We start from the raw sequence: 23,794 nt of genomic DNA, 5'->3' as shown, positions 1-23,794 counted from the left end.
AAAACAGCAAGCCCTCATAAAGTATAGAGCCATGCACTTCAAAGGCACCATATAAAAACAAGCCCGGAATATTATCAAATGTACCAGAGGTGCTGGGCTCATTCAAAACAAGCATACTTTGAAGCCATTAACACAATTGGATTCACACTGAGGTTCAATTTGGGTTAAGCATCCCCGACGGAAGAGCCAAAAAGGCAATGCGGGATCTTCTTTTGTAGGCCAATTTACTGCCTGAGGAAAATAAACAGAGAGTCCAGTCCGCTTGTATGGAGGCGACCAAGACAGAACCATTTGATTCCCAATGTTGCGTATCCAGGGGAGGGACAAGACAAAATGATACAATAAATATTAAAATGGACCTTCATTGAACAGCATTTATTTGGGAATAGTCATTATTACATTTTCAATTTGCATGAATGGAGCTATGATGTCTCAGAGGTGTCATTAGTTTTATTTTCCATTTACTATATGGTTGAGAACAGACTAGCGAAGAAATAGCAGAGTCGAATTGCGATGGGAAGGAAAAAATTAAAAACACCAACAGCTGCTCGGAATCGAGCATACGGACAATTTCTAAGTAATGAAAATTGAAGGCTCGTTATTTTTAACGACACAAAAGTCATGCTCAGCACAAAAAAAATACCGAGACTCGTAATGTAGCCCAAAATTGGGAAAAGAGATTTGAAGTGGCCCCTCTCACAAATATTTGTCTACATTTGTTGCTGGGACAGTGCCCCCTGCTGGCAATAAGTGATACATTACATTGGTTCATAGTGGCACATTATTTTACACAGTATTAAAAAAATAGATACTGGAAAGAGGATTGTGGTGGCAGAATATGATCTCCATATGATTCATTCAACAAAACAAGAATGCAATCATACAAACCCAAAGAGGTTGCAGAATATGGCAAAGTATTATTAACAACGTCAAGAGAGGACAATCGTCAACCGTACTTGTTGTATTTTGATAGCTAGATGACATTAGCGATAAACACGAGGCGCTGACCTGTCATTGGTGGATGTGGGCTTCAACTTAACTGTTGCAAATGGGTTTGTGCCCCTTAAGATAGAGAGAAGAAAGGAAAAGATTTATGTTTGATTCCTTTTTCTCCATGGAAAAACATTAGCCGCATTTGCATCACCTAGCCTTTTTTTCTTACCTCGGGAAGAGTTCTGGTTTTGATTCGTGTGGCTGGGATCGCTGCAGAAAAACAAGAAAAGGGTCTGAGTGAGTGAAAAAACACTTGGAAGTTTGAGACAAGTTCAACCATTGAACTCTTGACCACTCCATTCTCTTGCACATTCGAACAAATGTACAAATGGTAGAGGATATCTTCCAAATGATATCGCAACACACACATGCAGGCAGGCACACGCACACACAAACTTCCTCACTCATCCACTATCAGCAGCTGGAGCTTCCACCCTGCATCCACCAGAAAGAGGGATGAGGTGACATGGAGAACAGTACTTTGCCAGAGTGCCCCTGCTGGACAAACGAGTACATTGCAACAAAAGCCAAGGTTTCAAAGCAGACTGCAAATAAATGTGTGTTTTTTTCTATCTATCAGCAAAGTAGCCTGACTTTCATCTGAGACATGAATAAAAAGCAAAAATAGCACATGATTCGATCGGACTGTTCAATAGTAACTAACTGTTAATAGTGTTTACCTTTTTTTCGGGATTAGACCCCATCTTGTCTGATGTGCTCGTTTGACTGGAGTATTTATTGGAAGATTGCGATAGCAGAGGCGGAGGCGGCGGCGGAGGTGGCGTCTTTCTTTCCGTACGGCTACACGCACTGCTGTTGTTTCGTCCCCGAGGAGCGGAACTACTGCAAAGACACACGTAATTAATCAAATCAGTGAGGAATAATGCAAAGTGTTTCATCTGACAAAAGCTTTGGCTTTCCTCATCCTTTAAAAGGCCTGATTTCAACAACACTGACAAAAGAGGGTGGTAAGTGTGCAGAAATTTGCCATATTCGATTTAACATGAAGTGTCCACAGTGAGTGAACAATGTTTGAGCTAAATGCTCGTACTGGTGTTCCCTCAAGGCGCTGGGTCACCCATATGACTTAAATGGCTCAGCCCTGATTATTGGTCCATATAAATCCAATCGAGATGGCCTGGGGGAAAGTGGTACAATTAGCCTGTCTGGAAAGAACTCTGAAGTAAGTAGCGGTGTGGCTATGCAGAATTCAATCATTCGTGCAGAATTCAATCATTCGAAACTATTGATGAAGTGAAAGATTTCCTCGATGTGAGAACAATAAGTTGAGCACTTACTGATGATGTCCTTGATTATCCTCAAAGCATTATTCTACCCAGTCACGTTTCTACTTGGAATGGACAGATCAAAGTTGCCACATCTGACACTCCAAGTGATTAAAAAAAGATTCTCATTTGACTGAGGCTAATGAGGCTGAAGTTCCTTGCGGATGAGGGCGGCGATGTAACATGAATTCTAAATGGAAACCGTGCAACAATCGACAAAATCTCTCTCCCTCTTTTTTGGACTGAGGAATTACAGGAGGCATCCTCTTTTTTTTTTTTTGTCCAGCATGTTTGCTTACCCCAGGTCAGTTTGCAGAGGAGGGTCCACATCTACTTCTTCCACAAAGGAGGCCGGGAACCATCCTTGACTGAAAACATATGGACACTGAGAAATACGTTTTGTGTTGATTCTGAAGAAAAGAAAATAGTCTCTTGATAAAATTGATATGTTAAAAAATGCTTATATAGTGTCTGTCAACTACTTCACAAATTCTTGAATAACCATCATCCATCCACAGATGTTCGTAAATGCCTGCCGATGCCACAAGAGGGCAGCAAAGCACTACTTTTCATTCACCTCTCGCCTGTCTAAACAAATCTGCGTTACACCTCAACATAGTTCCTTGTCACTACGATTGGTGCCAAAGCAATACTTTTATATCAGACAGGGCACAAAAACAGCAATAGGTGAGTTTTGCAACAGATAAAGGCTTTCAAAATATAAATCCACAAGTAACTCCAGTTCAATCTGACATGAATACATTTGCACACAGAAAAGGACTCCAACTCACCGTGAATTGTTGCCAGCTGCACGGCCGTACAGCCAGCCGTTTTTCGGCTGCTGGACCAGCACGGTAATCATCTCTCCCCTGGCAAAGTGCAGCAGGGTTGGATTGGAGCCAACTGGCTGATGGGCTACCAGGGCCCTCATGGATCTTGGTGCACCCCCCGCTGAAGAGCGATAGATGCTCCCCTGGGGGGACGGTGCTGAACATATCAAGAATCAAGCACACCAAAGCTCAAATTCTGGCTCTGCTTCTGATGTCAACGTGTCATCTACAATTCTCCTCCATTTCACTTATATTTGAAAGTAAGTCTATTTTTATTTATTTTTTTAAAGACCGACAAATTTCTGCGCTCAACTAATTTTCTCACCTCTTGACGGTACATTGCCGAGAGGTTGCTCTTCTCTGTTCTTCCGGTTCGCTTGTCTTACCTGCGCCTGCAAGAATAAAATTCAAGACAACACATTGATCGGTGAATGCTCATTATCGGGTATCATTTAGATGCTTCAAGAGGACATCAACATTTATTTATAATCTCATGCGGTCGCGGTTTCATCTTCATGCTAGATCAATTCTGAGAGATACAACCTGCCACTAGAGGGCAGTACAGCAGCAAAAACAAATTGTCAGATGAGCTGCAGACCCAAATTGAGCTGATCAATTCTAAGAAACAAAATATTGTCCCAAACATGTAATGCATCTTTGACCTTGCTTGATAAACTGACTCACAGGGCTATCCAGGCCAGGCGTCCGTTTGGCATCCGATCCTCTGGTAGCATTAACCTCCTCTGTCCACAAGTCAGCCTTCTGCTGGAGAGGCCCTCCATTCTACGACACAAAACAGAGATGACTAAGTGTTGACAACTGCACGCAAAACATGACCTCAGCGACTTGCGGATGAGGGTAATTAGTGCTCGCTTATTGCCTTTGCCCTTTGAAGCATGAGCGGTTTCCCCACAGATGGTTCGATCATTATTTCAGAAGGCTAGGACCTCATAAAACAAAGTATGTTCTAAACATGGTGTCAGTTTGACTGGCTGTGGCAAGATGAAAGAAAGAAGGACGGACGGAAGGAAGGAGCAAGTGGAAAACAGTCAACCTTTCTCCATCCTGCTAAAGGTGCTGAATCGCCATCATCTCCTGCTCTGCGGTTGACCCTCATTATGAAGACAGCCAATTTGCCCACAGAGACAAATAGTCGCTGACACAATCATGAAAGATGATTGAGAATTCTCTTTTGAGCATGTCCTTGTTATAGTACCTTAGTCATGAGACGGGAGAAGGACTGGATAAGGCCACAGTGTTTCTCAGCCAGGAAGCGATATCTTCTCTCCTCCTCCTTTAGCACCTCGCTATGACTTTCTTGAAGGAACTGCAAATGCTCAGCAGCATTCTGTTCGTACATAAGATGGACTGTAAATCACCTCATACACAATACACACATTTCCACTGGAAGACATGTAATGCTAACCTGGTTAGCTCCACGCCTGCTCGTAGCTGCTGTCTGACCATAGACGCTCACCTCGTATTGCTTTCTGCTGCCCTGTCAGTTCCGTTCAAGCACTTTACATGAATCACCATCTTAAAGTTGCAAGAAAGTCACTTTTCCTTTTCATGTCGGTCGGAAGAGAGTCTCACTTACCGATAAATAATCTTTGTCCAGTCTAACGTTATCATCCATCTCTTCAAGAATGTCATTCGTGAACCAGCGGAACTTGGATGACACACACATACAGTATACAGTACATGCAATCAAATACACACAATAGTATTATAATATTCTCGGTGAAATCTTGTTACTTACTACTCCCTCCAGCTCCAAGGTGAGCCTCTTTTGGCTCTCGGCGATCTGAATCAGGACATCTCCTTAAAGATAAATACATCATGTAAAAATCGCGATATATATATATATTTATTTATTAGGGGTCCCCAACAGAAAGTTCAACGAGGCACTACCTATCATTATCTATTATACATGTCCTCATGCCAGCAACTGTTACTCAATACTGCTGGATAAATAACACACACACTCACATATCTTGCCCTTGGTTGTCATGGACACACACACACACGCGACTCAATAGGTATCATTCAGTCAAGCCTGTTGTAGTACAAGAGTTCTCAAGGTTTCGGAACTACTGTAGGAGTTCATTGGCCAGCTTGGTTCATTTGAGGCCTACTCAATGAAATCTATACAAATTAATTAAATGTGCCTGTGCAGAAATAACCTCTTGACTTTGCAATCCACTAGAATTGAAGTTTTGTTTTTTTGACTTACCGATGGAACGTGAGGACATGGTGTGAAAGGCCTGCTCGCCCATCTGTGAAAGCGCAGTGAAGTAAGCATCGCTTTTCACCGCCAGATCTGAAAAACACGGCAAACGTTGGAAAGTAACGGACTTTATTGAAATGTCCATTTACATACACACACACATCCCACTTGGCAATGTTCCTCTTGCTGAAATATTTAGCATGCTCGCTACATACTTAAATGTACAGCATGTCATTGCAGCACATCAATAGCTGTGTAAACTTAAAAAAAAAAAAAATCCCTTCCCCTGTTAAAAATACACCCGCCCCTCCTTGAACAGTGCAGGTTATACATTCATGGAGGAAAAAGGTTTTATGATTTATCTTAGTTCCATTTCCTTGTACCACGAAAAAAAAACGCTGTAATATAATACAAGACGTGTAGACTTTTTACATCCACTGTAAAAAAATCCAATATATTGTAAATGTGTTTTTTTTTCTCCTAAGGGCAAGAGACCCAGTTGCTTGAATCTTGATAATGTCGTCATAAGAACTCCAAACACGCCTTGGATACAAGCGAGGCGTGCACTAGCAAACACAACAGCACTACAAAAGTCCCAACAAACATGAACTTTGGAACGAGGTTCCATCAAACAGACGGCTGACGTTACAGTTTGTTTAGTTTACAGCGCTATTAAACGAATGGTGTGTGAACATAAGGAGTCAGAAAGCGACCAATTCAAATTGGTTCTCCTTCACCATCGTTGTCTTTTGCTTACTATGGAAAGCTCGGACATAGCTGTTTCCCAGCGACACAAGTTTTTGAAGGTCGGGGTTGAATTCATCCATCAAGCTCTGTTGAAGAAAAAAAAAAAAAAGAGAAATATATGACTAACAAAAATATTTGGATCTTAATCATTGAGTTTGTATTAAAAAATCACATCTAGACTTTAATGATGAGTTCAAAACGGAAAATTTCATTCAACTTCCAATCCCAAAACTATTTATTACTTACCGAGTAAATCCCCAAGGTAGATCGATGCAACTGCTCACTGTTCATTGCAGACATTTTAATATCCACTCTTGCGCAACTGTCGATGAAATCCCTTGAGAGCATCCGAGTCTTAACTCATCCGAGCCGACCGAGTTGGAAGTGAAAGAGCTCAGCTTGTTGCTAATAGACTCAGCTGTGACTTGAATAGCGTGCAGTAAATAATTAAACACGGCCCAGCCATAAAACACAACGGCATATCCTGTAAAGCGTGACTTAGTGTTTGCTGAATAAAACATTGGGATAGATTTTTTTTTTTTTCACTTCCCCACGAAGCTAGAGACAATTTATTGTTTTTATTATTCCAACTTCACCCAATTCACCACAGAAGCTGTGACCGGTTCATTTTGTGAGCATATAGGAAAAAAAGAAAATAAATAATATAGAATAAGCGGGAGAATTCTTCTAAATATGCGGAAGTCCGTTAAGGTGTTAAAGATCGAATTAAAATTGTTGCCTGCTCACAAGGATATGACACTGCATTAACCCGCATCTCTCATGACTCATTATATCTGCATTAGCACAACACCGCGCTGATGAGTATATTGATGCGTTCAGCTCGAGAGAGGAAATGAGTGAGGGAAATATGAACGCTTTGAGTACTGGATTCATTATTTATAGTTTAATAAATGACACGCCGTGGTTGTCAGAGTCAGGCGGCGGGCGCTATTGGCTTGTACACTAGGTGGCATTAAAAACCAACTGGATACATGAGAAGAATTTTAAGCAGTATTATGATGGAGATGGAAAAAAAAAAATAAACAGCCTGAAAGCAAAACCAATTGAACACAAACTTGTGATCATCTAATCCACAAATCTTAATTCTGACCTGAATGAATTTAAATGTAGGCTACAGTAAATGAACCACTAAAGAGTATTTTTGCGGCTCCGCTGGCTTTTTACATCAATTATAGATGAATGCAGTTTGCTGATTAATAACGGCGCTAAAGTCTCGAGAGCTTCTCCCAATCTAGTCTTTATAATGCAAATTTTAGTGGAATATATATGTTTAGAATAACAATTACAATGGGAACCATTCAAAGAGTAAGCATTTTAAAAAAGCCATGAGTGCATGCTGACCCAAAGATTAACACGTATTAGCACTTAGCTGTGTGTGTGTGCGTGATTGAATGACCTCACTAATGGCAGCAGCTCTGAATCGTGCAACACGCAAAGACGCCCACCATCCACCACCATCAGGGCCATCATTCTAGCAAGTCTATTGCTGTGGAGCTGCTCCAGTGGGAACCTTGAGCGGGATTTACAGCCGTGCACACTTCCCCACACAGTATATAGTATAGTAAGCTGAGCAACTCATGATTAGATATAGTGGGTGGGGGGTGGCTGCTACAAATATACCTATGAAGGCTGTATGCAGGAAAAACAGTCACTGCAGTGCAGCAAAAAAAAAAAAGCCAAGATATGCAGCCAAGTTCAATTTTCTTCAAGCCGCAAGCGGATATGCATCCCATATAAATTCACGCTTAACTTGTTTTATAGATGGAGACATTTGGATTAAGAGGCTGGGGGAAGAGAGCACTTCTGAAAATGCCTTTTATTTTTGATACATTAAGTAGCATCGATGCAAATGCCTAGAAACATTGGTGTTATTTTTTTTTTTTCTTTTTAAAGAAATGTGTTCCATGAGTTTTGCCTAGCAACAAGTGGCTCAGCCTTGCCAGGAATACACTCAATCAAGTCTGTTGATTTACAACAATTGATTATAATGATATTTCTTATGGATTTATAATTGTATATATTTTTTTTATTTTAGGATCAATGAGGAGGTATGTTGCAGTGCGAGTTAAGAAGACCATCACACAAGAGCAACAAGAAAAATCACCCGAATTTACGCATGCACATTGAAGAGTGTTGGAGGTACTTCCATTGGGATTGTCACCCACACATTTTGCCCTCAATTATGATCACCGGGCCGGGCTGCATTTTGTCTGACATGCGCGTAGCGTGCACGCACGGAGGAGGCGTAACAGTAACACACTATGCTCAAATGCTTTCTGACGACTCCATGATAACTCGCTCTCGTGTCCTCACTCCCTCCGTGAGAAGACAAAAGTAAACCGGATTCTTTTTTTTTTTGACTCGTTTGCTCTTGGAATCCAAACGCGTCAAGTGGATGATTTTTGCTGCACTTTTTCCTCTCGCGGGGTTGTTGTTGTTATGATTAGATTTTTCTGATTGTCGATCGTCTCCGCCGCCACCCTGAAGTTCATTGTGATCATTTTGGCCGCCGGCATGGTGGCCTTTATCGGCGCCGTTATCTGCATCATCGCGGCCGTCCACACCGGAAGCACCAAGGCGGCACGGCAGCAGGCGGCAGCCGACAACCGATCGCTGTACGCGCACGGCGCGACGCAGCCCCCGGCCGCCAGAGGCTCAGCGTCCAGGACTGGCGCTTTGGGCGCTCTCCATGGTTCTGAAGTGCCCGAATCCGAGGCGCCGACCTTCCGCATCGGGCTCGACGGTCTGGACGGGGTCACTGGACTAACCGGGCACGACCCAGCGGTCAGCCGACTCATTTGCACGCCGATCCCCGCCGGAGAGTGCGACCCGAGAAACTTTCAGCAACAAGCGGACGACCCCACGCTGTACGCGGGAGAGGACTGGGGCTACCTCCGCACCACGGCGGACGACCTCCGGCAAACCGTCCTCCAGCAAAAGGAGCAAATACAAACGGACCAGCGGACCATCAGGGAGCTGACTGGCAAACTATCCGAGTGCGAGAGGGGGACGAAGGGTCGCGGCGGCGTCGGAGAGAGACGGAGAGGTGCCGCGGGCATATGGGGAGGCAAAAGCCCGGCGGAGCGGAGCATGGTGCGGGATAGCCCCGCGTCGGCACCTGACCACGTGCTCACGCTACGGGCTGTGAATGAGCTGGAGCAGGCCATCAGTCAGCTCAAAGAGCGCATTGAGAGACTGGAGGTATGTTGTGCAGGAAGAAATCACCCCCTACACGCAGGCAGCTACACTCCACTGCAGAGGCGTATAATGAATCCCACTCCTTCTTGCATGGCATGATTTTAAAAGCAGACGAGGGATTCCTGTCTCAAAACTGTCGAGAATTTCTATTTGATGATGTCTAAATGCTCATCAGGGATCATTCCAGTCTGGATTTTTCTCAAGGTGCATGCAAAGACAGTTGGAGACAAGGGAGCCTTTGTGAACATGGGGGGGGGGGGGGGGAAGCAAGAATCCAGTCTTGCATTAGAAAGAGACATGCATAAAAAGATTCACCAAGCACAACTATGATATTTTAAAGAAGACATCATAAAAGACAGAAAGGCTCGATGATATGTGGAATCATACTGTCCTTCATTTTTTTTACAGCAACAAATTATTAGCCAACATTGTTCCTGTAATCTACTATGCCAAGAAAGCAGATTGCAATAAAAACAGAGAGATGGGAAAAGGCCTGGGAGAGGGGAAAAAAAAAGGAGGCAAAAAGATGCGGCTGGGGTTGATGGTAAAGTGGCAGAAGAGGGGGAAAAAAGAGAACAGCATCATCAGCCAGAGGAAAAAGAGGAGGGGGTAGCCTAACATAAAACATACTCTCCTCTGACCAGATTCTCAACATGTATAGCGGCCTTTTCGGCGAAAGCAATATCATCAATAATGTATGACTTGCCTAGTTGTAGGCTACAGACCTCTCATTCAATTCCCTGCTTGCACAGTCCCACTTTTATTCGAGCCATCTCTTCATGACTTGACCTGAAATGCTCCGATATTGTTTTGGAAAATGCTGCTGCTGCTGCAGCATCATATCGTATAATGCTGCATTGTTTTGTCAGGGAGCCATCACTCGTAGTTTTCTCTCAACAGCCTAGTCACGTTTCCATCAGTGGGTGCTCGCTCTAGCTGCGCAGCGGTGTTTACATCTCATTGTGTGTCGAGGGGAATTTAGAAAACGGACAATCTGGACGGATGATTTCGCACATCTGCTAACACCGGCAATCCACGTCGTCGGTGCTTGTTTTTAAGACGGTTGTCGATTCACACAGCGTCGACTAAGTTCTATTTCGTATGCAGCAGATTTCATTTGGGGTATAAAAGCTTGTCATTTATGCAGATCTGTAATGATGCATGCTCAACACCAGCATGCATGCATTTATGCATCAGTAAAAAATTTAAAAAATTGTCGCCCCCGTGCGTAAACAACCAAGCACAACCCCTGGCTAAGTGATAGAAATGAAATATTACAGAACAAATTCATAAGCGTCCAAATAGGACGGTGCATGATCGGAATCGTGTCATTGAAATATTCATATTCATTTAATGTGACCCATAATCAGCATCTGGGAATTTCTTCTCCATTTTTGCATATGAAAAAATAAATTCTACCAGCTGCCACTATTGGCCGTGCAGACTGCTCTCATAAAAATGACCGCAAAATGAATAGGTCATATTTTTTTTACCAGTATCCTCGGTACTCTGAATCGTACATCCTCCTAAAGATGAGCACGGAGGTAACGCTTCTTACATAATGGAACCGTTTGGATTCTTCTATAGCTTCACCTTTCTTATGCAACCCAAAAATAGTGTACATTGGTTCCGACGACTCACAGTTGTTCGTTTTTTGGTCTGGTCTGGTCTCCATGATGGATGGGTTAGGGTTAGGGTTAGGGTCACTTGCTCCTGCTTTGTGTTTTTGACCTTTTCAACTGTTTTTCATTTCCACACGTGTGAAAATGTTTACAGAACCCAATCGTGGGAAATGAACACACCTTGCAAGTAGCACCAGCATGATAAAGTTTTCTCCTACCTATGTGGTCTTCCTTCTCCGCAGGCCGACATCAATCTGTTTCCTCACAACCAGACGGACACTGGCGCCTCTGCGCTTGTGGAGGACGACGACAAATCTTTGAGCCCGCAAATTTCAGTTGGCCATGGAGCGGGTGCAGAAAGGCCCTTGACGGTGGAGGACTTGGAAGAGGAGCTTGAAAGGAAGGTGGAGCTGTTGGAGAAAGAGAGAAAAGCCTTGAGGCTGGAAACCCAAAGACACAGACAGGAAATGGAGCGGGGGATCGACAAGCTCCACCACCGACTCTCGGGATTGGAGGAAGGTAAATATGAATCCAGACGGTAAATAGAAGGCAGTGGTGCGAGAATACATTGAGTTTTAGCTCAATTAAGATTCTCTGCTGCAAATAAATGATGAGTGAGACTATCTATGACTTTTGCGTTTCTTGTCTCTTTCAGCTAATTACTTTGCAGAGGGCTACAGACTCTCTTTCCCATCCCGTACTAACTACATGTACGCCGTGGTGAAACAGTTTATTCCAAAGTTGTGGGCCTTCACCTTCTGCCTTTGGCTTCGACCCACGGAAGGAGGCATCGGAACGCCCATCTCTTATGCCGTGCCGGAGCAACCTAATGAAATGGTGCTACTCCAAGGTCTGCATACGCCCACTGAACTTCTCATCAACGACAAGGTAGTGAGAATAATCACGTGGTCAGCTAGACCGAGAAAAATCCATTCAAAACTTTAGCCGTCATTATTGTGACCTATGACCTGTCCATCTGGATGAAAAAAAAAGAAGAATATCTTTCTTGTCATGAGTTTGAACACAGTCGCATGCTCTATTAAAAGAGGGTGTGTATACTTGTGCAACTGCACGATCCCACTTATTCCATATATATGCTCTCAAAATGACGAAAAGAAATGTCATAGGGAGTTGGAAGAGTTTTGAAATGATTTGTCTTGAGCTCATTTTTTAAATTGGACAGAAACAGGGGTGTGTAGACTTTTTATACCCACTGAAATGATTATTCAAATGATTTGTCTTAAGATCATTTTTTTAATTGGACAGAAAAAGGGGTATGTAGACTTTTTATAGACAAATCTGGCAGACAAGCGCAAGAAAAATATTGTCTTGTCTGCTTTACACGATAAAAGCGAGCAACAGGGGCTCTCGATATATTTTTAACGAAGCACTTATGCTAAAAAACGCCCTGAGGAAAGGCGTCGCCTTAAAGGCGGCATAATCGCCGGCAGTAAAACAGTACAAATTAAGTACGACTATTAAAATTCAAATGCGCTTCTGCTTTTTTTTTCTTTTCTGCTAGGTGGCCCGACTACCTCTGAACCTGTCTCGCGACAACTGGCAACACGTATGTGTGAGCTGGAACCAAAAAGGAGGAGCGTGGCAGGCCTACCAGGGGGGCAAGCTGAGAGGAGAAGGCCACGGCCTGGCGGATGGTCATAATATTAGACCTGGAGGAGTGTTAGTCCTCGGTCAAGAGCAGGTAAATGCTTCAGCAAAAGTCTTTTGGGTCAGCAAACCTCTGAAACGGGTTGTTTTCCACCCTAGGATTCCCTGGGCGGAGGCTTCGATTCAACTCAAGCTCTAGTCGGAGAGTTGTCCCAGGTGGCTGTGTGGGACCGAGTCCTGTCTGCCGAGCAGGTGGCCGGCTTGGCTCGTTGTGGGACGGTGACCCAGGGCAGCGTGGTTCCTTGGACTGAGCGTGGAGTGGAGGTTTATGGCGGAGCCACTAAGTACCCGGGGGAGCCTTGTAGTAAACACGGCCGCAGCTCCAAGTGACAGATGGAGCGTTTGAGGGAAAGGAGGAAGTTTGGGGGGTTTTTTTTAGAATAAAAAGTTAGCATTCCATTTTTGCAGTTACACAATACGGATAAAAAGGATTAAAGGACAGCTAGCCAGGATGGGGTATTTCAAAAAACAAACGTTTGTATTTGACGAAGAGTTTCCTAATTCAAAGCAGGAACCTCAAATGCAACTTGGAATGGTTTAATGTTAACAATTGAGCCGTTTAAATTGGGAGTCGAAGGTGAGATAAGAATATCAAGAAGCTGCAAGATGATGAAATATAAGGAAAAGCTAAGAGTGGGAGATGATGAACGTCAGTGTGTTAGGTGGATCATTTTGACCTGCATGTTATATTCATACATGAAACATGAGAAATTGATTATGATTCAGGCACTCTATTTTTTATTGTATTTACATTTTGTGCATATTTTTTTGTACTATCACAATGAGTTTGGGTTTACGAGTTTGGAATCACAAAAAAAGTAGATATATATAAATTCAGATTTTCTTTTATGCCGTTTCAATTTTGACAACTGAGTAGAGCCACGGGATAAAGTGACAACCTTCCGGTTATTGTTATCTTCCGACATTCCATGCATGAGGGCCTGGCTAGGTTGAATCCAAAATATTTTAAAAGATCACGAGACGCTCAAGCGTCGTGAGATGTGACGGAGTGACAGACGAAACGCTCGCTGTGGACTGCAGATGAAAATATTTTTCCCACCACTTTTCAAATGTGTCATTCTGATGAGCGCAATATATATTTGGTCGACGTGTTTTCACCCTGCAGAATGTTGACTGTATCCCATAAAGAGAAATTGAAATTTGAAAACATCTTCGCCAAATCATGTCGTGCCTAATATTGTCTTTGTGTGCAACGCTGAGAAGACGTTTAATGTTGATTCAGTTCGTGTACTTTTACGTCACAGCTTTTGGGTACGTTTCGATGGTGTTGTGGCATTTTAATAAGAACATTGATACTGTTATGTCTTTTGGGGGTGATATTTTGGTTTGCATTTGTACAATGGTATGTCGAATCTGTTATGAACATATGTCTTGTTGTACTGTGATGTTGTTTATTGTCAATTAAATTCTTGCTTTTCACATGGAGAGAATGTGAGTCTTCAATTTTTGCTCCACTTTAAAAAATAAATGCATCAATTCATACTATTTGTTTTGCCGACCCCCTCAGATATCCCTATGCCCCCCCCCCCCCCCGCCCACGGGGAAAAAAAAAACCTAGCGCCGCCCATGGCTTCGACACTCAGTTGTTGTAACTATGTGCAAGTGACCTTGAGCGAGATATTGAATTGCTGCTGAGGCAACATCATGGGTAGAAAAAAAAAGAGGAGACGGCGCTAAAGTACTTTGAGTACCTTGTAGGTAGAAAAGTGCTATACGAGTGAAAGCCCATTTACCAAGGTGCAGTGCGGTGAAAATAAAAGCTCTCACTGTAACAGTTATCTATGACAACAACACAGAACAAATGGACTTGCACAGCCCATTTTAGCTAACATTACTTTTTACAGCCATCTATTTTCATTTGTGTCACATCTTATCCCTCTCGCTCTCTTCGAAGCAGAGTGTTTTCTTCGGCTTCATCCTCCTCTACTTTTAAAAAGTCCAACCCCCACATTCCTCGTCCTCATTTTTTTTCCGGCCGAGAAAATGTCTTCAATATAGTAGCTCATATAGGACTTGAGCTGCCGTGACAAATTCAAATTCACCGAGCATGTGGACTATAAAAAGTCAGAAATTAACTCTGGAGCCATCCAACGGATTTAAAAAAATATATATGATTCATATTATTATGGTTTTATTTAGCTTTATCTTATGTACAGCTGCAGTTTTTTTTTTTTTTTTAAGCGCTCTACCAAAGTCGAGTTGAGTAATCACTAGGATTGCACACAGCAGAGAAAAGACCTTTAATGCCTTCTCTTTTGCCGTTTTAGGTCAAGGGAATGGAGATTAAATGAATCCCTAATTACCGTGAGACTTGACTTTACACAGGAAGATAGAAGACTGAGCAAAATTTAGTTTCTTCATGGACGGAAAAGCAATGTGGATGTTTTTTTTTGTTTGTTTCTCACTATGTCGCTTCAGTTTTAAATGACAATAATGAGCAATTTTTGGGCATACGATGGAAATTTCTTCACCGGCACTTCCTCCATGGTACCAAACCAAATGAATATTGTCAGAAACAAATTGTGTTGCATTATTTCCAAAGCATTAAACTTTGTGATCCGCCTCTGACTGAACGATGGAAATCGGAGTGGATTGAAAAGTAGGATGGATACAAGCCGCTGCGGGGATTTAAAATTGTGACCTTTCCATTAAATAAATAAAAAAACCTCCAGGCTGACCATCTTGACCATCTTTAGCATATTCACAGGCAAAAAAAACATTTCCCATTGGATTACGAGTGCAGATCTAATCCATGATGTTTCATCTAGGAATGGACAGTATGTAATCCCGAATAATCCATGCAATTGATGGCCCAACAGATTGAACCCCTCCAGCCAGCACAATGGTTCAACCCAGGTTGGGATCAAATTAAAAAAAAAAAAAAAATCATCCCTTTACATGATTAATTCAGCATGATTCAAATCTAAGTATTGATTTTGTTGTGGGCAAAATCTGATTTTCATATTTGCATGAACTAAACGACTAAACCGGGCTTTCAATTCTCAGGTACTAATTGGACCTTGAGGCGCTATTTTCTCTTCCTCCCGGATGCTGCAGCTCCAGGGAGCGTCACCAACTAAAATAATCAACTCAACCGGGATTTTCGGATTTCAAGCTGTTTTAAATATTGACTGGACTCGTCCATTAGAGAAAATTCTCCTGCGGGAGAAGATACAAGAAACATTTTAACTGAAGAGTTTGTGCTGACTTCAAATCAGAATAACTGGTTTATATTCCAAACAAAATATTTCTCCAACACTGTCATCATGCTAGCTACTTCCAAATGGTCCAATTTCCCTACTCCTCCTTTTCTTTGTAAGTAATCCACCTACTCAGCCTCCACATGGCTGCCTACCAGAATAGAAGCCGTTTTACACACAAGCCCACTCGTGGTCCAAAATTCCCACTGAGACTCCATCTGGACAGGAACACTTCATCTTCCTCCATCTTTGTCACCCACTCTGCCTCTCATCCTCCTCCCACACGTTCATCCAAACATGGACGACCATCACGGAACACCAAAGGCACTCACAGTCCGCCAGAAAAATCGTCATTGTTATCATGAAATATTTTTGCCATTTCAAACCATTATATAATAAAGATGAGGTGTGAAGACAAATGAGTGTGCTAATGTGGGAAGGAGGAGGGAGGGCGTGGATGGATGAGTGGGCTGTCTGCACGAAGCACGATGAAGAAGGGTGACAAATGCAAATTACGGACAAAAATATCGGGACAGAAAATAACACAAAGTCTCCGAATGGGTTCCTCAATATCTTTGAAAACTAGCATCAATAGAAAAGTCTATTTCCTTGCATCAACCGAAATCTAAATGTCTTTTGCATCATCTGGCCTTCACGGGGTTGTATCGGAAATTCCAACTTTGCAGTTTGCCCTTCGAGTAGTTCCGCAACCAGCCCTCACACTCACGTCAAGGTGTTTTCTTTTCTATCTGCTTCAATGACATTTTCTGTCGGCTAGAAAAAGCATCATCGCAAACTACGCTTTGAATTGCAGAATCAGATGCAACGGTCACAAAAAGAGAAGATCATTCGCCAAGTGGCCATTTGTCAACTCCCTCATCAACAAAAACACATAAACGGTCTCCCCTTTCTACCGTAACTTTCGGACTATAAGTCGCACCGGAGTATAAGTCGCACCAGCCATAAAATGCCCAAAAAAGTGAAAAAAAAAAACATTTATATGTATATAAGTCGCCCCCCCACCCAAACTATGAAAAAAAACACGACTTATAGTCCGAAAATTACGGTAATTCCCTCTGCCTTTTCATTTTTTGCTCCCTACAAACGAGACGACTGCTACCTGCTCGAAGAAAATTGACTTTGAGCTCACAGCAGGGTTCTCACGTCAAGAGATGAGATTGTGCTGCAGGCTGTCACCTTGTAAATAAATTGCTGTCCAATGATAAAGAGCAAAGGGGACGGGCGGAAGTCATGCCACACCAAACAATCATTCTCATGGGAGAACATGAAGCGCTGGATTTAGAATTGGTTGAACACAACGGCCGCCTAACGCTACTTAGTATTCCGTGACGGTTTCCTCACTGTCTTAACACCTCCTCCATCTCTCCGTCCGTCTCTATTAGCGTGGTCGCTACTTTACATCATTTGTTCCTGTCGATTCCACGCCGCTTTTGACACTGCCGCTTTGCATTTGGCCCTCCGTCTTTCGTCTCTCAAGCTTTCTGCTCACTCGGTCTCTTCATATGAAATATTCATGGGCAGCCATACTGGCAGGGGAACCAAAGAAGGTGAGAGGATGTGTGGTCCTGGTTTGGAAAGGAGATGAGGGGTTGAAAGAAAAGAGCTGCGGCAGTTGACATACGCACGCATTTGCAATCCGTTTTCAAATTCATTTCAAAAGAAATTTCCAAGTGCCAAGTCTTCCTGATTGGATTCTGCTTTCCTTGACACAAGGAGATGATGGATTAGGCTTGGTGCAGAACAGGCAGACACGATCGTTGAAATATTCCCATCCTCACCTGACGCTAATGCTAAGCATCGATCTAAAAAAATGTTTTTCCACTTATACTACACAACATGCACAGAAGTGACGGAATGCAATGATTAGGTGTGATCATTCCAAAAGGTACTTAACTGCACATTTCAATCCAACATGCATTAGTTTGCATTTTGTTCTGGCTGTCAGACTGCTTGGCGGATAAAAGATGTGCTGGATCCAATTAGGTGTCATCTTCTGGGTTGTTTCCAAGCAACCTACATTAAAGTGGACCAGCTGGGAAAGAAGGAGGCCAGCAGATCACTACTGTAAAGTTGCAAATTAGCCAAACTGCTGAAAACGAAGCATCGCAAATTCAAAATGGTGGATCATTAATGAGATATGAAATCTATAGGACCCAATGACATATAGTTTGTTCATTTGAAAAAACACATTAGGTATGCCGTATTGATGAAAGTTAGTTTCAAATTTAAAATTGTTAAACGCGTAAAATGACTCATTCAAAAATAATAATAATAACTCAAACTGTATTATTCCATCAAATTTGGCGCACCAGTCTATTCTTCTGGGACCTGCGACAAACCTCATTATACATTCAGACCCAAAGCAGTTAGCTAATTAACGGAAACATATAGTCGTTAGTTGGGCGGCGACATTAAATACACTGACCTCGTTTTAATCCGTTGAAGCTACAAATGCTTTTTCTACACTGTACAATTTTATATTACATAGAAATATTAATGAATTTATTTTATTTTATTTATTATTCTTTTTCCTTCATTGTTGCTGTTATTTATCACCCTCCTCGTTGCCAGACAGGTTGAAAGAGCATTTTGTGTCCAGGTCACAATGACACGGGGTCAGCGCAACCGTCCGTCTCTTTTTCGATTTGAACTCAAGTGTGCTATCACAAACAAACTGCACAGTGCGCTAGAATTATCAGGAAAATCACATATCGCTCTCATTAGCCCAGGACGTGAGGGAACAGAGTGGGAGAAGGAAAAAAAGGTCTTCAAGCAAAAGAGATGTAAGTATTTCTTTTTTTTTTCTGCCTATGGTACTCTGGGGAATTGGAGAGCAGCAGGTTCAATAATTTATTGATTTTCCTCCATGAGCGTTTTATATCTCGTGTAAATGATTAGCTTATCTTTTTTTCCTCCTTCCGTAAGATAATTAATATAATCCTTTTAATTATTGTAGATTTACATCTCTGGATGTGATGCCATTTCAATTTTTCTTCTCAGCAGTAGTCGTTCTTCCCATACAAGTCTGAGCAACATTTGAGATTTTCCAGCGTGTCTACTAATAGTCTTCAGACCACAAAACAGATGTGAGTCACCATGGCAACAACAGCAAAACTATTGAAGCTAGTTAAGGTCAAATTGTGGATGACAATAAAACCTGCTGTTGTGGAACGGATCAATTCCATGCAGGGTTTCCAATTTACGGAAGAAGAATTAGAAGATGAGCCGAGAGGAAAAACAAGGAAACCTTTCATGGTGATTGGGTTTGAAGTGGGCCCCGTTTGATTTTCAAGTGCCTCTCCTTTCTTTATTTTGCAGCATGGTGAGGCGGAAGCTAGGTCCATCCGCTCGCTCCGTCTACCTTGGCCTGGCCTGCGTCTCCCTTTCCTTGCACGTTATTCTCGCATTCTTTTGCCTCACTGTCCTCCAAACAGCCTGTGTCCTTCCCGACTCATCTTCCTCCTCCTTAAATCCAAACACAGATGCCCAGAAGGACATTTCGGCATCACACAAACTATCAATAAGTTCCCGGAATGAGAAACCGTACAAATCAAATGCCAGCACATGGCCCAATGCCATTGGCGGAGAGAAAAAAATGATGGGCGGTGGAAAACTAAATCAAGTGATGGAGGAGGCCTCCAAGCTGGAGGTGCTTTTCAAGCACCCGCTGTACAACCTGCCAGAAATAGGGCTGCTGGAAGATGACTGGCTGCTGAGGGTGAAGAAAAAGGAGGACGAGGAGGACGCCATCCATAGTGACACTCAGTGGTGAGTGGTAAAAATGTTCGCCTCGTATCTGAGAAATAGATTCCACTTTTCCTTCAAAGGCAGAGTGCCAGTCGGGAGGAGAAAGGCTACGACAAGGTTTCTTGGAGCAGCGACGAAGAGTCGCACCCACCCTGGTTACGATTCCACTTGGGGATCACTCGATGGCAACTGTACGACAGAAAGGACCTGACTGTGTCAAAGTTGACGCATCACTTGGCAACGCAACGCATCCTCGGAGCAGGTGAGGAACGAAGAGATGATAGGAATAGATTATTAAAGAGCTGACCTCGTTGTTAACCATGATGGTCCCAGTAGTGCGTAGCTTTCATCTAATTATGATAATTCACTTTCTTCTTAGTTAAACAGAAAAACAAATTTTCTTTTTTTCTCGTATGCCTTTTATGGAAATCTGTGAGAGACCAAAGCGAGGCAGGGAAGTCACACCGTTTTTTTTCTTCTTTTTGCAAGACAGTAAACTATGCCAAAGTTTACATTCAGAGCAGGGAATCCTTTAGAGATTTTTTTTTTTTTTAGAGCAACAAAAAAAAAAAAGAGACTTATGCATGCATACACACTCACAGTCGCACAATCAAGGCTCCCTTTCACGGCTAAAGCGCGGAAGATGTCTCTAGACACAATTAGCCTTTTTAATATTATTAACATGGAAAGGTGGCGGTGCCTGATTGTTGGTTGCTTTTGCAGTACCTTTTAATATTTCTTTACTCTCTGTTACACAAATACAGAGACTATTAAAAACAATAATGAAAAATAGAAGAATAATAATATAAATACAGCGAATGGTAATGGCAGGTTTTTGCGATTTATAAAAATGAAATCATTTCAAACCTGTAGAAGTCAGTTGGAATAAAATTCTGAGAAGTGAAGTAAAAATAAGTGCCTCTGATTAGCCTTAAATGAAGTAGGGGTGTTAGAACGTGGACATTTTTCGAGTTACATCTAAGAGCACGCTGGTCTGCAAAGAGCTTCGACAGCATCAGAGGGATCTCATTGTTCAAAGGGATCAGGCCGGAAAAGAATTTCCACAGCATTAAATATACCGTGGAACAAAGTCAAGACGGTCCTCTTCAAGTGGAGAGGAAAAAAACGACACGAGTAAAAACTGCTCATCCATACAAATGAAAGAACGAGAGGGGTGTGTAGACTTTTTATATCCAGTGATACGATTACATTATTGGTCAAGATTCGGGCATTTTGAAAAAACGATGTTGGACATGTGACGACGGCAGCAATTTCTGAATTCAATCTTGCTTTTTCTTCATCCTTCAGTTCAAAAGTCAGGAGGCACTCAACTCAAACTGCTAATATCTTTCCCAAACTACGGACAAGCTCTGCTCAAACCTAAGAAGTAAGACGGACCACTCTGCCATCTTAATTGGTTCAACTCAGCACGGGTGTTTTTCTCAACTAGACAATCCAGAGATGCAGAGACGGACGTGAACCTCTTTTACTTCTCTGACTTTGAAAGACACAATGCGGAGATCTCCGCTTTTCACCTTGACAGGTATACGGAGAAAAAAAAAAATCCTTTGTGAAGCTTCAATTGTACAGTGAAGTGAAAAGATCTTCTCTAGGCTTGTGCATCCCTCCAACTACAGACAATTCCATACATCCATCACCTCTGTGACTTGCCGCCGTGAATGATGTCAACCTAAGCTTCGCTGGCTCTGTAGTGTGATTCTCAAAAAAAATGACATGAAACAACTGCTACCTCCAGGACAGAACTCCTGTGCCTCAATGGAGCTCTGAGCTTTTTTTTTCAAAGCACTTTTTGGGTTCTGATCTCTTGTGTTGGCTGTGTCTCAGACTACTGGGCTTCAACAGAATCCCCCCAGTGGTCGGTCGTCTCATCAATGTCACCAGTGAGATCAGAGAGATTACCACTGACCGCAAACTATCTCGCACCTTCTTCACTTCCCCAGGTAGTAGTTCTCCTGCTGTGACATTTTGTTCCCAACACACTAAAGCCACTTTCATGTGCTACTACTAAAACATGTCTCTCGGACTCCCCCTAGCGGGCAATGTGTGTTTCTACGGTCAGTGTGAATACTACTGCTCGACAGAGCACCCAGTGTGCGGGCAACCTCACTCACTGGAGGTATCCTTGGCGGCCATGTTACCCCATCTCAGCCTTGCCCCTCGCAGGTCTTGGAGGTCACCATGGAGACGGTCCTATAGCCGCACCAAATTGGCCCAGTGAGTACTCACAAATTGGGTGGATTGTGGCCTGAACACAAAGCTGCTAGATCCGACTTGATGCTTTGCTGTGCCAGGTGGGAGAAAGACCCCGCCTATTGTGACACAGTCAAACAGACGCCTCCCTACAACCACGGCACCAGGCTGGTGGATGTTATCGACATGGCTGTATTGGACTTCCTCATGAGTTAGTCTCCACATGACGAATTCAGTCCAACACTTTGAAATTGAAAAATGATTGAACATGAAAAGATCACGGTGTGCAACAAAGTCAATTGCCCTTCTGTGATTTTCAAAAGATGAAACTTGACATAGCATCGACTAAGTGTATGTTCTATCTAGATCAAAGTTATAGGAACATTGATTTTTCTTTTTTTTTCTTCTTAAGGCAACATGGATAGACATCACTATGAGACGTTTGAAAAATTTGGCAATGAAACTTTCCTGCTGCATCTGGATCACGGACGAGCGTAAGTACCGTCGGCTAACGTGATCAAAGTCGGTAAGCGTGAACAAATCTTCGCCTTTAAAATCAGGTCGATTTAAAATAACAATCCTACAAATTGCAACTATTTTGCAGGTTTGGCCGTCACTCTCAAGATGAGCTATCAATTTTAGCTCCCTTACAGCAGTGCTGCAGGTAAAAGTTAAAAGTTGGAAGCTCTTCATGTACAATATCTACCGTATTTTCCGCCCTATAAGGCGCACCTAAAAACCTAAAATTTTCTCAAAAACCAACAGTGCGCCTTATAGTCCGGTGCGCCTTATATATGGACCAAATTCCTAAATTTAAACTGGCCCAAAGCATTGTGTCATGAAATCAATCATAAGTGGTTGCTGAAGACTATGAATCATGACTCAAAAAGACTATGGATCATTATTTTATGATTATAAAGTAATTTGTTCCGTCTGAAGTTCAAATAAAAAAGATAAAATGGAGAATGATTTCATTTGGATTAAAGATCTGACATGATGCATTAATGGTGCGCCTTATAGTCCGGTGCGCCTTATATAAGGATAAAGTTTTAAAATGGGCCATTCATTGAAGGTGCGCCTTATAGTCCGGTGCGCCTTATAGGCCGGAAAATACGGTATCTCTTTTGCTGGGTTTTTTTTTTTACTGAGGTGAAAAAAAGTATTTTCTCTTCCTACCTGTCCAGGATCCGTCGCTCCACCCTTCTCCGCTTGCGTCTCTTGTCCCATCCAAATTTCCGCCTGAGCGATGTCATGCGGGAATCTTTGGCCGAGGATCCTCTTGCAGCTGTTGCTCCACTCCTGTCCGAGTCACATCTCACTGCTTTGGACCGACGCCTAGCAACTGTCCTGCAGGTGGTGGAAACCTGTGAAGAACATCACAATAATGTCATTTTCAATGACTTGGGAAAATACATTGAAGATGATGAGCACCCAACTAAATCAGTCCAAAACAAGATGGGACCTGGACTTATGGATCTGATTTAGTTCCAAACAAACTAAAATAAAGGCTATCCACAAGCATTACATTTGGATTAAAGTGCAACGCTGCCCCCTACCGGTGCTCAATGGACACTACGCAAAAGTTGACAGGAACAGATCGGTTCACCAATATGGTTGTTCCCCCTGTGTTTTAAAAGTACAAAAAACACGTGTGGATCGCATTGATTTAACGGGAGGAGAAATAAAATAATAATAATATGAATTCACAAATTCCTGCCAGCGAGGATGAAGCGCTGATGTGGCTTTTAGTGACGTCACAGCTCGCAGCGGGGCCGGACTGACTGCGCAGCCGCTCTGTGCATCCGTCACTTTCTGCGCAGCGCAGCCATTTCTGCGCTCCTCCGAACGCATGAATATTCTCGCGCTTGCTCTCCCACGCGCGCACAAAGCAAACTAGTGCGTGTCGATCACGCACGCGCGCAACGTGGAGGGAATAAAGCGCGTCTGGATTCGGCTGAGATCCGCCATCTCGAAACTTTCTCCGGATTGAACGTCTGCGCAG

The 23,794-nt window shown here is 42.8% G+C and overlaps 3 protein-coding genes across 5 annotated transcripts; 2 read left to right on the top strand and 1 right to left on the bottom strand.

Annotated features, from left to right (window-relative positions):
* Window positions 1-348: 348 nt before the first annotated feature.
* On the bottom strand, window positions 349-11,284 carry baiap2l2a (BAR/IMD domain containing adaptor protein 2 like 2a). 3 transcript variants are annotated; one of them, XM_061303645.1, is made up of 14 exons: window positions 11,143-11,284; window positions 6,094-6,169; window positions 5,343-5,429; window positions 4,869-4,930; window positions 4,707-4,778; window positions 4,536-4,607; window positions 4,326-4,457; window positions 3,794-3,892; window positions 3,435-3,501; window positions 3,071-3,266; window positions 2,579-2,647; window positions 1,674-1,836; window positions 1,163-1,203; window positions 349-1,062 (listed from the first exon to the last, which is right to left on the bottom strand). In XM_061303645.1, exons 2-14 carry the CDS (start codon window positions 6,161-6,163, stop codon window positions 984-986), a joined length of 1,209 nt encoding a protein of 402 aa, XP_061159629.1. In that variant the 5' UTR covers window positions 6,164-6,169; window positions 11,143-11,284; the 3' UTR covers window positions 349-983. The 3 variants fall into 3 exon arrangements, with proteins under 3 accessions (XP_061159629.1, XP_061159628.1, XP_061159627.1); XM_061303644.1 differs by lacking the exon at window positions 11,143-11,284 and adding an exon at window positions 6,330-6,524 and having other exon boundaries at window positions 1,674-1,833; XM_061303643.1 differs by lacking the exon at window positions 11,143-11,284 and adding an exon at window positions 6,330-6,514.
* Window positions 8,305-14,007, top strand: LOC133170597 (neuronal pentraxin-2-like). The gene is made up of 5 exons (XM_061303648.1): window positions 8,305-9,305; window positions 11,167-11,443; window positions 11,580-11,812; window positions 12,447-12,626; window positions 12,692-14,007. The coding sequence occupies exons 1-5, from the start codon at window positions 8,619-8,621 to the stop codon at window positions 12,920-12,922; spliced, it is 1,608 nt and encodes a 535-aa protein (XP_061159632.1). The 5' UTR covers window positions 8,305-8,618; the 3' UTR covers window positions 12,923-14,007.
* Window positions 14,008-18,529: 4,522 nt separating this feature from the next.
* Window positions 18,530-23,277, top strand: LOC133170732 (extracellular serine/threonine protein kinase FAM20C-like). The gene is made up of 11 exons (XM_061303861.1): window positions 18,530-18,617; window positions 19,153-19,602; window positions 19,662-19,843; window positions 20,890-20,968; window positions 21,032-21,124; window positions 21,427-21,542; window positions 21,636-21,816; window positions 21,894-22,003; window positions 22,205-22,286; window positions 22,397-22,456; window positions 22,977-23,277. The coding sequence occupies exons 2-11, from the start codon at window positions 19,154-19,156 to the stop codon at window positions 23,275-23,277; spliced, it is 1,653 nt and encodes a 550-aa protein (XP_061159845.1). The 5' UTR covers window positions 18,530-18,617; window position 19,153.
* Window positions 23,278-23,794: the final 517 nt, after the last annotated feature.

The sequence above is a fragment of the Syngnathus typhle genome, linkage group LG17 (assembly GCF_033458585.1).
Source record: "Syngnathus typhle isolate RoL2023-S1 ecotype Sweden linkage group LG17, RoL_Styp_1.0, whole genome shotgun sequence".
Classification (NCBI taxonomy): domain Eukaryota; kingdom Metazoa; phylum Chordata; class Actinopteri; order Syngnathiformes; family Syngnathidae; genus Syngnathus; species Syngnathus typhle.
This window is presented reverse-complemented; position numbering and strand designations above follow the sequence as displayed.

What these genes read in the sequence shown, in the direction of transcription:
- LOC133170732 (XM_061303861.1), top strand. Translation starts at nt 19,154, where the DNA reads ATGGTGAGGCGGAAGCTAGGTCCATCCGCTCGCTCCGTCTACCTTGGC. An exon ending in GCTCTGCTCAAACCTAAGAA is followed by an intron (nt 20,969 to 21,031) that starts GTAAGACGGACC and finishes TTTCTCAACTAG; the next exon opens with ACAATCCAGAGATGCAGAGA. An exon ending in CCCTTACAGCAGTGCTGCAG is followed by an intron (nt 22,457 to 22,976) that starts GTAAAAGTTAAA and finishes CTACCTGTCCAG; the next exon opens with GATCCGTCGCTCCACCCTTC.
- baiap2l2a (XM_061303643.1), bottom strand. Translation starts at nt 6,431, where the DNA reads ATGCTCTCAAGGGATTTCATCGACAGTTGCGCAAGAGTGGATATTAAA. An exon ending in CGCCTGGCCTGGATAGCCCT is followed by an intron (nt 3,502 to 3,793) that starts GTGAGTCAGTTT and finishes TTATTCTTGCAG; the next exon opens with GCGCAGGTAAGACAAGCGAA. An exon ending in GCAGCTGGCAACAATTCACG is followed by an intron (nt 2,648 to 3,070) that starts GTGAGTTGGAGT and finishes ATATGTTTTCAG; the next exon opens with TCAAGGATGGTTCCCGGCCT.
- LOC133170597 (XM_061303648.1), top strand. Translation starts at nt 8,619, where the DNA reads ATGGTGGCCTTTATCGGCGCCGTTATCTGCATCATCGCGGCCGTCCAC. An exon ending in AGCGCATTGAGAGACTGGAG is followed by an intron (nt 9,306 to 11,166) that starts GTATGTTGTGCA and finishes CCTTCTCCGCAG; the next exon opens with GCCGACATCAATCTGTTTCC. An exon ending in AACTTCTCATCAACGACAAG is followed by an intron (nt 11,813 to 12,446) that starts GTAGTGAGAATA and finishes CTTTTCTGCTAG; the next exon opens with GTGGCCCGACTACCTCTGAA.